We start from the raw sequence: 12,713 nt of genomic DNA on the forward strand, positions 1-12,713 counted from the left end.
TCAAACTCCATCCTTTCATGCCATTTGCAGCGCTAGAACTCCAAGACAATGCGTCAAATGCTTCATAGCCACAACTCTCAATATACGATACTTCAAGTAAAGTATCATCATTATAATTCACCAAGCAATTATAGATTCTCTTTCCTCTCTTGTACCATCTTTGTTCTGTAAGGATCTCTTACACTTGACCATAATATAACGATCTGGCATATGGAAATCCACAACTACTAATTGGAAGCGCTTATCTTCTGGCACCATCCAGACCCTTTCTTGTCGAGGCATTGGAAAGTGTTCTCTGATGGGTGGTGTATGAGCTTGGGTGTATGGCGGAGGAATTCGTGGTACTGGACTCTGCCTGTGTGATAAATAGGGTGCAAAGTTTTCCTGGATCAAGTCTCCATCCTTAATAGTTTCGCCATTGTTCCAATATCCTGGCGATAGAATGCCATCATAGAATTGTACCGATTCTCCATTTTGGAAGCTCTGGTTGCCGTAGTCTGGCTGTTTGTTGGGATGTTCGAGTATCCCAGATACATCCAATCCATCTTCTTCGCAGCTCATGATCCACCGGCCAATCCTAGCGCTCAGTACACCATCCCACATTCCTTCCTGTCTTGGACTTCTGAAAAGCAGATCGATTGCTTTTCTTCTGATGTTTGGTTCCCTACACTTGGTCGCTACTACATGCAATGGCGGAACAATCCCGATATCGAGGCTAAATCGTGATGAATTGATAGCCGAGGGATTTGCCTCACATGCTGTAACGAGCTTTTCTGCAGCTCGAACTATGTATCGAAATTCATTCAGGAAAGAGTCATAAACCATTTCTGAGGTAGAAGTCACAGCCGATAGTGTTATGGCTGTGGCTTTGAGATGTGTTATAAGGACAATAGCAGCCTGGTTAGGCACCTTTCCTTCAGGGGATATAGACAATCGTAATATAGGTTGGAAGGCTTGCTCGAAGTCATCTAGCCCTGTGACATAGTCCGCATATTGCTGTGCTATTTCGCTGGGAGTATCACTTTTCGCAGAAGCAAATTTCCTGTCGAAAAGCGTTCTTCGATAGTATTGAAGTGTTCTGTCCATTAAAAAGTCCCAACAGTGCTGAGCCTCAGAAAAACTTGTGAATACTTTTGGAATGGGAATGTGATGTGCAGAGTGGATGTCCCAAAGTAGGGGGGGAATACCCGGTGTCATACCGAAGAATACTACAATAAGAAGACAGTCAGCATGTGACAAAGTATAAATTTACGAAGAAAAAGAATTGTCCAGATTGGTTCAATCTTGGTTGAACTGGATTCTGGGAGAGGATTGCGAAAACGGAAGCATACTTACATCCTTGTCCATCCAGACGGACGAACGCTTGTATGATATTCTCCTCCAGCGTATAGTCGTTGTTTAAAATGGGAGGAGTAGGACTTCTCGATTGGAGAGGTCGCTTTCGAGGATTCGTGAGCACAGGTGGGGACTGTGAAGATCTATAGATAGTAGGCGGTGGTGTATTACCCATGGAAGGGGGAGTATGAAGTGACTCTGGAGTGCGGATACTGGAAATAGAATGATTGGATGACGGTCTTCTGCCAGTGATTGCAATTGGCATCGCAATATTGGGCTTTTGGTGTTCGCTTGGGGATACATATTCACTAGGGGTATGGTACGCACTCGGATAATCTTGAACCGGTGTACCTGATAAAGAACGTTGCTGTTCCGATGTTAAGCTTGACCTGTAATGTGATGGAATGGTCATGGCATCGAGTCGTGGACTGTAATCCCTTTGTGGTGGTGTAGGTGTTCTATCTATCGTGGGGGTATGTGCAGATTGAAGTGGCGGCTTTTCAGTTTCCAGATACTCTTCGATATGTGATGAGATAGTTGCTGATTTGGAGGAACTATCCATACCTGGCCGACTGTGAACTTTGGCTATAACCTTATCAGTCTGGGGGTTAGATTTGGACCCTGCTGAGATCCGCCGCGGAATCCACGGTTTCGATCCAGGCTTTCCAGCATAATAACTCCTTAATAGCTTCAGGCCTCCGTAAGTCTGCTGCACCGACGAAGCATAGCATCCTTGAATGGTTTCAAAGCAAACAAAAAGTAAACACGCCATAAGCGCTGTTCTCAACTGAGGACCATTAGAGCTAGATATGTACTGGTTCAAAGCTTGAATGGCCTTGAGATGTTGTATGACGGCAAATTCAAGATGTTTTTTGTTTATATCTTGAATGACGTTAACTTTCAAATGTGGTCCAGGTGCTTCTTCAATGGCTTTGTTAAGAGCTGCAATAGCGATTACTGCATGCCGAATTGGAGTGACATTGTGACTCTCCCGAAGAATAATGTGATTCCAAAAGGTGGGATCGAAGAAACCAGGCAATTGATACGCTGTTCGATCACAAAAATATTGGAAGTACCGGCCTTCCTGCTCTGTTGCTGCAAGAGAAACACTTGGAGTATAAATATCCGCCGTTGGAATTCTAGGTTGGATTGGCATCATGTTTCCTCGTGATCGAATCTCGTGAGCGTATCCATCGCATGTTCGCCCGAATTTTTGACATCGAAGACATTGTGGTTTCGTTTCTGTTGATCATTCGGAAGGATTAGACGTAAATTATGTAAATTTCTAGTAGCTTAGAAGGAAGAATTAAGATGCTGCTCAATTCTGGTACCTTGAGGGAAATTGTGAAAAGCCCATTGAATTTAGGATTGCGAAACAACTTACCGTCACATTTAACACGACGAGCCCTGAGAGATCAATGTCAGATATCTGCGAATATATGCTCAAGGAGTAGAAATGTAAATCAGAAGGTACTCACTTGCAAGTAATGCAGCCTGACTTGACTTTAGGTTTGCTCGCTCTAGCCCTTTTGGACGGCCGTGATCCATCATCCCAAGCCGAGTGCCGCCCAAAGTCGTCGGCGTTGGTATCTATGAATGAGACTTTAGAATCCCGTTTCATCGAAGCCGGTGTAATCGGAGATCTAGACAGCGCCATCACAACGCGAAAACCAGTCTGGAGTAATGTGTTTGATGGGATGTCTAATTGGATATAGGCGAGAAAATGACATTGGGTTTGAGGACTGAATATACATGGAATAAATGTTGATGTTTCTTGAAGTATTACCGTTATCTTCCATGACGAGATTCAAGAATGAATATAAGGAAGAAATGATGTCCATGATGAACAGTTGGGGTCCCAATCTGATGTATCCGAAGGGTCGCTAGTTCGTCGGACCCACCGATAATCTATTGCAGAACTGACCACTGAAGAGTAAGATCCGAAGCCCTGTAATGATCGTTAGTAGACCCGAATTCCAGGCAGAGCATAGACCACAACGTGGAAAATGCAAACAAGCCCCGCGCTCCAGACTGCCGAACGTCACCCTACAGATGCACGATCCGGGCGGAGCAATGCTCTCTGTGGCTGGGTGAAGTAGTTCTCACATATCTGCAAGGCTTCTATGGTATGAAGGGAGAGTTCATCATCAGCCCTGTGGGATAAGTAATCGTCTTTTGTGGCTTTGAAAGCTACTAAGGCAGCTACAAAGTAGGCACATGTGTAACAGTCATGGGGTCTGGAATCAAATAGCATATTTTGATTGAAGCATCGAAGAATCATCCTGGGATTTATGCCAATTGTCACGACTGATTTATGAATTTCATAAAATAGACAATATTGGAAACGAGCTTCCCCGCTCGCCTATACCCTGGCATTAACAGATAAATGCACTGATATCGAAGTCGAGAACGCTCTAATTGGCCCTTTATACGGCATCGAACGATCATTCGTGGAAAAGGGGCGCCCCGGTAATTTAATCACCCTATCATGCTTCATACCTGCCCTTATTAGATCCGAAGCATAGTTGCCAAAATTGAGCCGCAGGTTATAATGAGCCTGATCCGATGTGCCTGGTAATCATGATGATATTGTAATAACGATCGATATTATGATGATGTTTGAGAGTTCGTTTACCTTCCAATCCAAGGCGTCCATATCCGATGGTAATATTTCTGGAAAGGTATTTGGAAACCACTTTTTGCGTAAAGTTGCCAATCAGAACGCTGACATCAGATGTTCTGTACATAAATGTACGGTGATATGCCCGATGCTGTGCAAGCCTCTTAATCGGTATAAATCAGCCACAAGCGGGTAACCATAATCACATATAAGGGCCCAAGGCCGAAATTTCAAAAACTAGGGATAGGGATTGGTAAGGCTGATGATATTCCGGAGTGATCGAAAGTTTCGAGAGAGAAAATGGCTCCTATTGGCAGATATGACGGAAACGGCTTCCAGAATCGTGTCAGACATCCGCGTTTCATCACCACATTTTACCCCAAAGAGAAATATTGAAATTTGACAGTGGGATGCCTATGAATCCTCCATGCACGTCGTTCTTAAAATCTGACATTACCGAAGAACCAAGAAAATCTGGTAAGCTGCAAGGATATCATGAATAAAAATCGTATGGCACATCTTCGCACTCAGTCACTGACGTATGGAAACATAAGTCGAGCAAAGAGACATGGAAAACCTTAATTATCATGTGTTATGACTGAAGTATAGGAATTCCTAACTTTGCTGTGCAAATTCAATCAACAATTGGGACTATTGAAGACCCACGTCAATGCAAATGACGAATCGGGGACCAGCCAGCACGGGCTCAGCCGTTTTGTGTCCAAGCCCTTGATCAATATAGTTATGTGGAGTCGTGGTCCCGTTCCGGAAGAGCGGAAAATGCCTTGCTGAATCATCTCCGAGTGTGTGAGCAGAGGAGAATTGATACTTTTAAGAAGCCAAATTGACTTGCAAACGTTGGTATTAGTAATCTCAGATTTAGACGGTGGGAGGGATCCGAAGCAAAGAATGAATCTGTCTAATGATTGGTGATGGATTACCGAACTTTTCTACCGGCTGACATATCATAATTGATCACTAAACTTGCACCATTTTTGTGGGACCACTGCCTCTCACTAAAGGTATTAATTATAGCATCATCGTCCAATCTGATATTGAAGGAGTTTATTTTCTACATTTAGCAGCAACTCAATCATCTTTTCACACATTGGCTTCAGAGAACAAAAGTCTATCAAAATCTTTCCTCGAACCATTACCAAAAGCTCGTAATCATGGCTGACCCCTCTCTCTACACCTATCCTTCACCTCTTGAAGGCTATGAGAACTTGGCCCCTCTTGGAACGGAAGTATCACCTGATGGAAAAAGCCTTTTGAACCCAGAGACTGGAATTAAGAGCAAGAGTTATGAGAAGTTCACGGAGCCTCTGGATAGTGGAATCCGGGGTGCGTTGTAAGTTTTCGCTGATGACCATGCGCAATAAAAACGAAGGCTAAAAGATCTAGCGATGTACATATCTATCATTTCCAGAAGAACAAGGAGCAAGCCAAGTTTGCTAGAGAGTTGTGGCAGAGGATTAGAAGAGAATGTAGGATTCTATCTCTATAGTCAGTCCCGTGGGATTCTTGCGTTCGTACTGACTCAGGATATAGTTCCAGAGCTTCGCATCTACAGATTCTGGGAAGAACCAATTGGGCCTCATGCTGTTGCGATGTTCGAAGTGAATCTCTTCACTCCGGCACAATTTGGCGCTTTCATACCTTGGCTGGTGATTAACAGGGGACCGTTAAGCGCGTTAGTCCATCCTAACACGGTTGATAAGAAAGGAGAGTTGTTAGACGAAGAGAGAGACCATACGCAGAGAGCGATTTGGATGGGAGAACAGCTTCCACTAGATCTGAGTTTGTTCAAGAGGCTAAAGCAGCAGAAAGCTGCACAATAGGAAGATATTGTTGGTCAGATCTGATGGGTAACAGGAAATATCTGTACAAAAAAGGTTAATTTGTAAAAGGGCAATGCGAAAGCATTAATGACACAAAGAAGAATGCATTTGGGTACCATATACTTCACCTGAACCACCAGTTCACGGATGCGTTAATTCCACTCTCTGAACTTCTTATGCTATGCCACCATCCTTTTGGTATGAACAACGCATCCCCGGGCCCAACCTCGACCTCGAAACCCTGGTCTATGACTTTTTCTCCCCAAACACGATCCTCAAGTAGAGATCTTTCTGGACCTTCCATCATCTCCTCACCTCTCATGCTGGCAATTCCCGATGCACCAATACTTTGTTGTACGTTATGATATATCCCTGCACCAACGGCTGGTGGAAACAATCGGACCCTTTTCTTGCTCACCAGCTGTATAAAAAGATTCGGATTCGGATCTTTGTGTAATGGTGTATAACTTGTTGATATACCCATCCATACATTGGCATCGTAAACATCGCCTTTCCCGGCCTCTTTCACCAATTTGGGTGTAGGCAGGTCTCGTTGTATTTCTGTCGGCAGATCCGCTATTTGAGCCTGTGCAATGTAGAGCGGGAGAGAGCATTCCGGATGAGTAGCTGATAGAAAGAGAGAGAATGGTGCATAGAAATGGTAGAATGACTTTTTGGAATCGTAAGGCTCTAGTGATTGGCGTAGTTGCTCCGAAAACATCATGTGGTGTGTATTGCTGGGCTGTATAAGCCGCTCGAGTCGCTTTCGTAAGGCGTCAGAGTCGACTGTCAATTCGTAAGGGAGGACAGTGTCTGCGAAGCTATGGAGATATTGCGATGGCAGAAGAGTGCTAGTCTCAGTAGGTGGAAGGGCTTTTGCAAATTGTGACGAAGGAATGGGTTTGAACCATTTCGCAACTATATCTATAGACTTTTTCCTCTCTGAGCTCGTTGATGATTCGTCTTCCACGGATTTTATGAATATAGGCTTCATGGGAATGAAGGCTTCTTGTCTGAATTCATCTAGGTTGACGTTGTCAAAAGAGGAGTTGATTGTTTGAACGGACGGTAAATTGTGGTATTTGCGCATGGCAATTGGCGAAGAGAATGCTCGTTTGCATTTTGTTGTTTGAAGTATTGTATTGATTAGACGCAATCGCATATTGTGTGGTTGATGGTCTAATGGTTAATTACCATGCAGTTGAAGATTGACATTTTGTTTGTAGGGATGACCTTAGCACAGCACTGCACTTTGCGGCCAGTGCACAGTGCACAGTGTACGATGATTGTAAGGGTAAGTATTGTAAAACACACCAAAAAGCAGTTGTGCTTTTCCGTATATACAAGGGCTTTAATTAATCAAAATATTATACTCTTTGAAAATTAATATAATAAATTCTAATATATCAAAATATTGTAAATATAAATTTCAATATATTAATATATTAAAATGGATTTATTCCTTAATAATTTTATTAAATAGTTTATTAAAATCTTTAAAATCTTTAAAAGCTTTATAAGTCTTTATAAATAAAAGAGAATTTGAAAATCGAAATTTGAGAAGATAATTCAATATATATTTGAATTGCTTAAAGTAATAATAGAATATATAGAAACAGCAAGTTTTTAGTAAAAGTGGGTTTTACATCATTTATTCATATAACCACTGTACAAGCTAAGTGACGGATGGCACAGACCATTTGATCTAGCACAACTGGTTGGCTCGGGCCGGTAACCTTAATAATTAATTAATATAGGTAAGTCTTCCTCCCATCAAAATGAATGTCTCTCTTCATAACCTATGTGATTTGAACCTTTCCAGTCATCAGGAGTTGAGGTTTTGTGTTCTTAGAAGTTTGTGTGTCTTTATTATAATTAACTCTCTCTAAGGTCTTGTCGTGAACTTGAATACATACAAACTAAACGGTTTTTGCTTCTCCAAAGTGATGGTTTTGCACATGCGCTATTGAAGTGAAGTATCTATATATGCATGCGATGCCGACACCTCGGCCCGCACACCAAACAGAGACAGTAAGGTCGTATCGAGTGGCTGGCTGAATGCCGAAGCTTTCTCGCAGACCCCGCGCGAGGAGTCGTTCTGTTTTTCCCTATTTAACCTTTAAAACAAAAATGATTCTTTGTTATTGCATCAATTAGGACCTTCCTCAAGCTCAGCTCCTTCTTCATCAATTTCAACATACTTCGGGAGATCGCCCGATCTACTTGTGCCAGTGAAATCCTCCGTCTACTCCTCACTGAAGCTCTGGAAGAGCCATTCACTCAAGTTTCGGAAGTAAGCCTAATTCATACGGATATTTAGGACAAGATGTCTACTCAGACTAAAGGAAATGTTAGTCCTGTCGTAATGGCCTCTGCTTATTTTCTTCTTGCCAACATTGAAATAGAATAATAGCTAACCTATATTGAATCCATATATAGTATGGCAATGTTGTCCGAATCAATCATGAAGCCCACGAGTATACATATTACCCCATTGCTATCATCGGTGCTGGTGAATCGGGTATTGCCATGGGATGCCGTTTGAAGGAAGTCCTAGGGTTTGATCAGTTTCGCATATTTGATAGGCAATCGGGAATTGGGGGGACATGGTGGATCAATCGCTACCCCGGAGTTGCTTGCGATATGTCAGTCTCTCGCCCAATGAGACTATATCTGACAGTAGATTCATGCTGACAGTTTATGATAGACCCTCAACATTCTATTCATTCTCGTTCTGCCCAAAGTATGATTGGTCATGTTTTCATCCAGGAGGCGCAGAGATGGCCGAATATCTACAGACTGTTTGCGTAAAGTATGCAATTGTGGATAAAATACAAGTCAATACCGACGCCAAAGAAGCACGCTGGCTCGAAAACGAACAAGTTTGGGAAGTAACATTGCAACACTTGATGGTTGGTGCTGGAGATTTGAGTGAAAAAGATCGAGCACTTAAGGTCGAAGAGCAAGGCCACAGCGCCGTTTATACCTATGAAGAAAAGATTCGATGCAGAATCTTAATAAGTGCTGTTGGAGGTCTCGTTCAACCAAAATCGTGGCCCGAGAGTATCCCCGGAAAAGAAAATTTCAAAGGAGAAATCTTCCACTCCGCTCGTTGGCGATTTGATGTCAATCTTAAGGACAAGAATGTGGTAGTTGTAGGAACTGGTTGCAGTGCAGCACAATTCGTGCCAAAACTCGTGACTGAGTATGGTGCAAAGTCTGTAACTCAACTAATGCATTCTCCACCATGGGTTTTGCCCAAAGTCATACCGCCACTAGGAGAGAAATTGTGGAATAAATGGTCCCCAACACTGAACACATACCTACCAGGTTTCAACAAAGCCATGCGTTATTCATTAGGCGCCGTACTTGAATACGATTTTCGATTATTTCGATCTGGTCCTTTCGGCGAGAGGGAACGAAGAAAGGCGGAAGCTGGTTGCTTGGCTTACATGAAAAGTAAAGCGCCTGAGAAGTATCACGAGATTTTGACTCCAAATTATGGAATCGGTTGTAAGAGGAGGATCTGGGACCCGGATTGGTACGCATCTTTGAATGACCCGAAAATTCATCTGACAACGCTTCCACTGAAGAGCCTTGAAGAAGATACTGTAACTTTGGGACCTGGTCGTAACTATCCACCTGAAGACGCAGCAAGCTCCGTGCCAACTGACAAAATTACCATTCCTGCTGATGTTATCGTTCTTGCAAATGGGTTCCAAACAACGAAATGGTTCCATCCATTTAATGTCTACGGTAAGGTAGGACAAACGTTGCAAGACGTGTTTGAAGAACGGGGTGGTCCTCAAATGTACATGGGAACTGCCATGGATGGATTTCCAAACTTCTTCACTTTGGTCGGCCCAAATTGCTTCACTGGCCATACATCCGTTATCTATACGACGGAAAGTGCCGTAACTCAAACTCTTAACTTTATCAAGCCTTTGCTCAATGGTGACATCACCAAGATAGAGGTCAAACAAGAGGCTCAAATGAAATGGACGACTCAAATTCAGTCTGCTTTGAGAAAGATGGTATGGGCAGACACTCGTACGAAGAATTGGTATCTCCGTGATGATGGATGGAATTCGAACACTTACCCGTATGAATTCTCTTTCTCTTACTCACATCCATGAACTAATCGGTTTTAGATACACTCAACTCGATTTTTTGTATCGCTGTTCGTTCCCAACTTGGAGACACTGGAACATTGTATATACGCGGAAAGGCTTCCTCAAGAAATGGACAAAGAGAACATTTGTTCTTCTGGCTTGGACAGTAGCCTTTATCGATGTTTATAAGAAGCGGACGTCAGGCGGTGGGTTGGGGTTGAATGAAATGCTACACAGATGGTTCAAGAAAGGCCTTCTTGTGACAGCTTCTACACTGGCAAAATTAGCAAAGAACATACAGTAGTAGGCTGTTATAAATTATATCGCAAGTCGTGGAAGTATTCATTCCGAACGCATAAAGTATATGCCAAACTCAACTCTATCAAGATAAGCCTATTCAGGTGATGGATATGAGAGATACATGTATTTACATCTGTACTGTCAGCACCTCAATTCTTATATACTCTAGATTCTGCAACTGCAGACTGATTTGATTCATGGAACTTGAAACCGTTATTGTGGAATAACAATCCGACAGTGCCTATGAGTATTCTTGAACATCCAAAGTCTTCATTACTGCTTCTTCTCTCTGAATGGATAGTAGAAGAATTGTCGATGCACCGCTCTAGAAAATGAACACGTACAGGCAACTGGACGTGAATCATCGTTGTTATCAAAATCTCACAGAAACTTATTTGCATAGATCACCCCGTACTTGTCACTCTTGGGGTGAAGCATTACTTCGGCACCTAGGTATCTCAATATGTACTTCTGATCGCTCACTCAATCATAAATACTTAACGAATGCTTGGGTCTAGATTCGAATCAAACTGTACAAATTATCAGTGCACGATTGATTTGCATCATGTCCTCTCACACTCTCACTTTGCATGGTCTCTACGGTTCAACGTGAAAGTGATCAATACATTAAGCTTCGGTTAATCATATACGGAATTGTTTATTTTCAATTGTTTAAGTACTAAACAACTGTCTGAGATCACTTGTTCTTCATATCCGGAACAACAAAATCTTCATCTGCGATCTAAACCATCATCTTTACCGAACTCAGGGATCTAATTGCTCGAAGATCTTTTAACATTAGGAGGAAATCTTTCTTACTGCCTCGAATCGTGGCCAATAAACATGTCAGATATCGAACGCCTCACCGAGGCTCTGCAACGCTTAGGTGATCTACGAAGACGCAACCGACCCAATCAACGGCGAATTTACCATTTAAGACACGCTTCCGAAGCTCGCGACGTTAACACATCCTCGCGTGCAACCACCGCTTCTGGAGCTAGAAGATCTTCTTCGACTCCCGCCAATGAAACTAAATTGACCCGCGAATGTCGAATAGTGCGTGAGGTTGTGTATTCTAAGACACAGAAGTTGCTCCGACAAGAATTATCGGTGTTGCGACGAGACCAGGCTGAGACGCCGGAGCCACGGGCAGCTACAAATGACGAGCCTACATCAGTAACCGACAATCCTCCCCAGAGTCGAGAAAGCCTCGGCTCTGACACTTTTCAGGATACTCATGCCAAAGATTTAGACTGGTATTTTCGCAAAGCTTTAGTCGATGCATCTCTGCGTCCTACTCAGAAGACTTTGGAGGAAATAGACCCTTGCTTTTGCAGTGACCCCTACGCGATTGAAACTGCTAATGGGGAATGCCATGAAGCTGTCAGAATGCCAAGGTGCACGCATATCTTTGGGCGCTCCTGTATTGTAGAGTGGCTTCAGGAGAAGGATACCTGTCCGATGTGTAGGCAAAAGATTGTGGTGATACCTTTGGAATGATTATGTTGCAGTTGAGTGAGCACTGGGTACTTAGAGGGGGCTTTGACTCTTCACGTCAGTCGCTGGTAAGAAAAAGAGGGACGAATGAACAACTATGAGTGGACCTTTTGGCGCAGGTTGGCATGGAAAACTGGCACTTATGTGCCAAGTCACATGGCGAAGATTGGATGCTCAAGATGATACTGAATAGTGAGTAGAGAAATAGGACGAATATCTACTGGAGGTATTGAACTTGATGCAGGTTTAGATAATACCAGGCGTAAGGAACTGGGAAAGAAGAATCTTTTATTTAGGGTGTTATCTAGGAAACTTGAATTGCTGGCTATCAGCAGGAAAATAATTGGATTTGATTTTCAAGAAAATATATAGACTCCAACACATTGAACGAAGAGTATGAGACTACGTTGACACGAAAAACCAGTGAGAATTTTCGCAATGGGCAAGGCCAGATCCTCATAGTTGTCAAGTACTTCTTCTAAAGGAGTCAGATTCACGAGTCTGAGATTGTCGCTTATTATATATTTCTGCCTATAGGTCCTTTTTGATTGCTACAAATTAAAGTAAATACTAGAGCTTGATCTAGTTCAACCAACCCATCAAAAGATGATTACTATTTGGCTCTTACTGTGAAAATTCTTAGAATTTGAGCTAGTGATGAAAGGGAGAAGCAGGGAATGGAAATACAATTTCCATCATTGTTCGCGATGCGAATGGTACGGCGATCAAAAGATTATTAGTACGCTTCAAAATATGCTGACTGAAGCTGTATGGATGATACCGCACCTCAATACACTATATTGCAAAGCTACAGTACTATTGAGTGTTGTGCTGATTTGATTCCTAGCGTCTATAATATCACTATATATATATATCATTCTCTCTCTCACCACATCCCACTTCATTAGAATCGAATCAACTACTCGAAAGACCTCCACATCGAATCATCACGGATCTTTCCATAACTTTGACAATCCACATCAACATCAACATTACCTACAAAGATCT

The 12,713-nt window shown here is 42.6% G+C and overlaps 5 protein-coding genes across 5 annotated transcripts; 3 read left to right on the plus strand and 2 right to left on the minus strand.

Moving 5' to 3' along the window:
• Positions 1–117: 117 nt before the first annotated feature.
• Positions 118–2,956, minus strand: EAE97_002198 (uncharacterized protein; the record flags this gene model as incomplete). Its single annotated transcript, XM_038872709.1, has 4 exons — positions 118–1,208; positions 1,336–2,577; positions 2,720–2,742; positions 2,814–2,956. The coding sequence occupies 4 exons, from the start codon at positions 2,954–2,956 to the stop codon at positions 118–120; spliced, it is 2,499 nt and encodes an 832-aa protein (XP_038735915.1).
• A 1,710-nt stretch (positions 2,957–4,666) lies between these two features.
• EAE97_002199 (uncharacterized protein) lies at positions 4,667–7,095 on the plus strand. The gene is made up of 3 exons (XM_038872710.1): positions 4,667–5,306; positions 5,360–5,442; positions 5,507–7,095. The coding sequence occupies exons 1-3, from the start codon at positions 5,128–5,130 to the stop codon at positions 5,794–5,796; spliced, it is 552 nt and encodes a 183-aa protein (XP_038735916.1). The 5' UTR covers positions 4,667–5,127; the 3' UTR covers positions 5,797–7,095.
• EAE97_002200 (uncharacterized protein) lies at positions 5,921–6,958 on the minus strand (the record flags this gene model as incomplete). The annotated part of the gene is made up of 1 exon (XM_038872711.1): positions 5,921–6,958. The coding sequence occupies one exon, from the start codon at positions 6,956–6,958 to the stop codon at positions 5,921–5,923; it is 1,038 nt and encodes a 345-aa protein (XP_038735917.1).
• Positions 7,096–8,122: 1,027 nt separating the features above from the next.
• EAE97_002201 (uncharacterized protein) lies at positions 8,123–10,212 on the plus strand (the record flags this gene model as incomplete). Its single annotated transcript, XM_038872712.1, has 4 exons — positions 8,123–8,158; positions 8,236–8,441; positions 8,504–9,898; positions 9,948–10,212. 4 exons carry the CDS (start codon positions 8,123–8,125, stop codon positions 10,210–10,212), a joined length of 1,902 nt encoding a protein of 633 aa, XP_038735918.1.
• An 839-nt stretch (positions 10,213–11,051) lies between these two features.
• Positions 11,052–11,708, plus strand: EAE97_002202 (uncharacterized protein; the record flags this gene model as incomplete). Its single annotated transcript, XM_038872713.1, has 1 exon — positions 11,052–11,708. One exon carries the CDS (start codon positions 11,052–11,054, stop codon positions 11,706–11,708), a length of 657 nt encoding a protein of 218 aa, XP_038735919.1.
• Between the last annotated feature and the right edge of the window lie 1,005 nt (positions 11,709–12,713).

This window comes from Botrytis byssoidea (genome assembly GCF_014898295.1).
Source record: "Botrytis byssoidea strain MUCL 94 chromosome Unknown BBYS_004, whole genome shotgun sequence".
Taxonomy (NCBI): Eukaryota; Fungi; Ascomycota; class Leotiomycetes; order Helotiales; family Sclerotiniaceae; genus Botrytis; species Botrytis byssoidea.

Excerpts from the sequence above, each read along its gene's own strand:
- EAE97_002199 (XM_038872710.1), top strand. The coding sequence starts at position 5,128 with ATGGCTGACCCCTCTCTCTACACCTATCCTTCACCTCTTGAAGGCTAT. Across the intron at positions 5,307-5,359 it reads AGTGGAATCCGGGGTGCGTT|CGATGTACATATCTATCATT; the intron begins GTAAGTTTTCGC and ends TAAAAGATCTAG. Across the intron at positions 5,443-5,506 it reads GCAGAGGATTAGAAGAGAAT|TTCCAGAGCTTCGCATCTAC; the intron begins GTAGGATTCTAT and ends CTCAGGATATAG.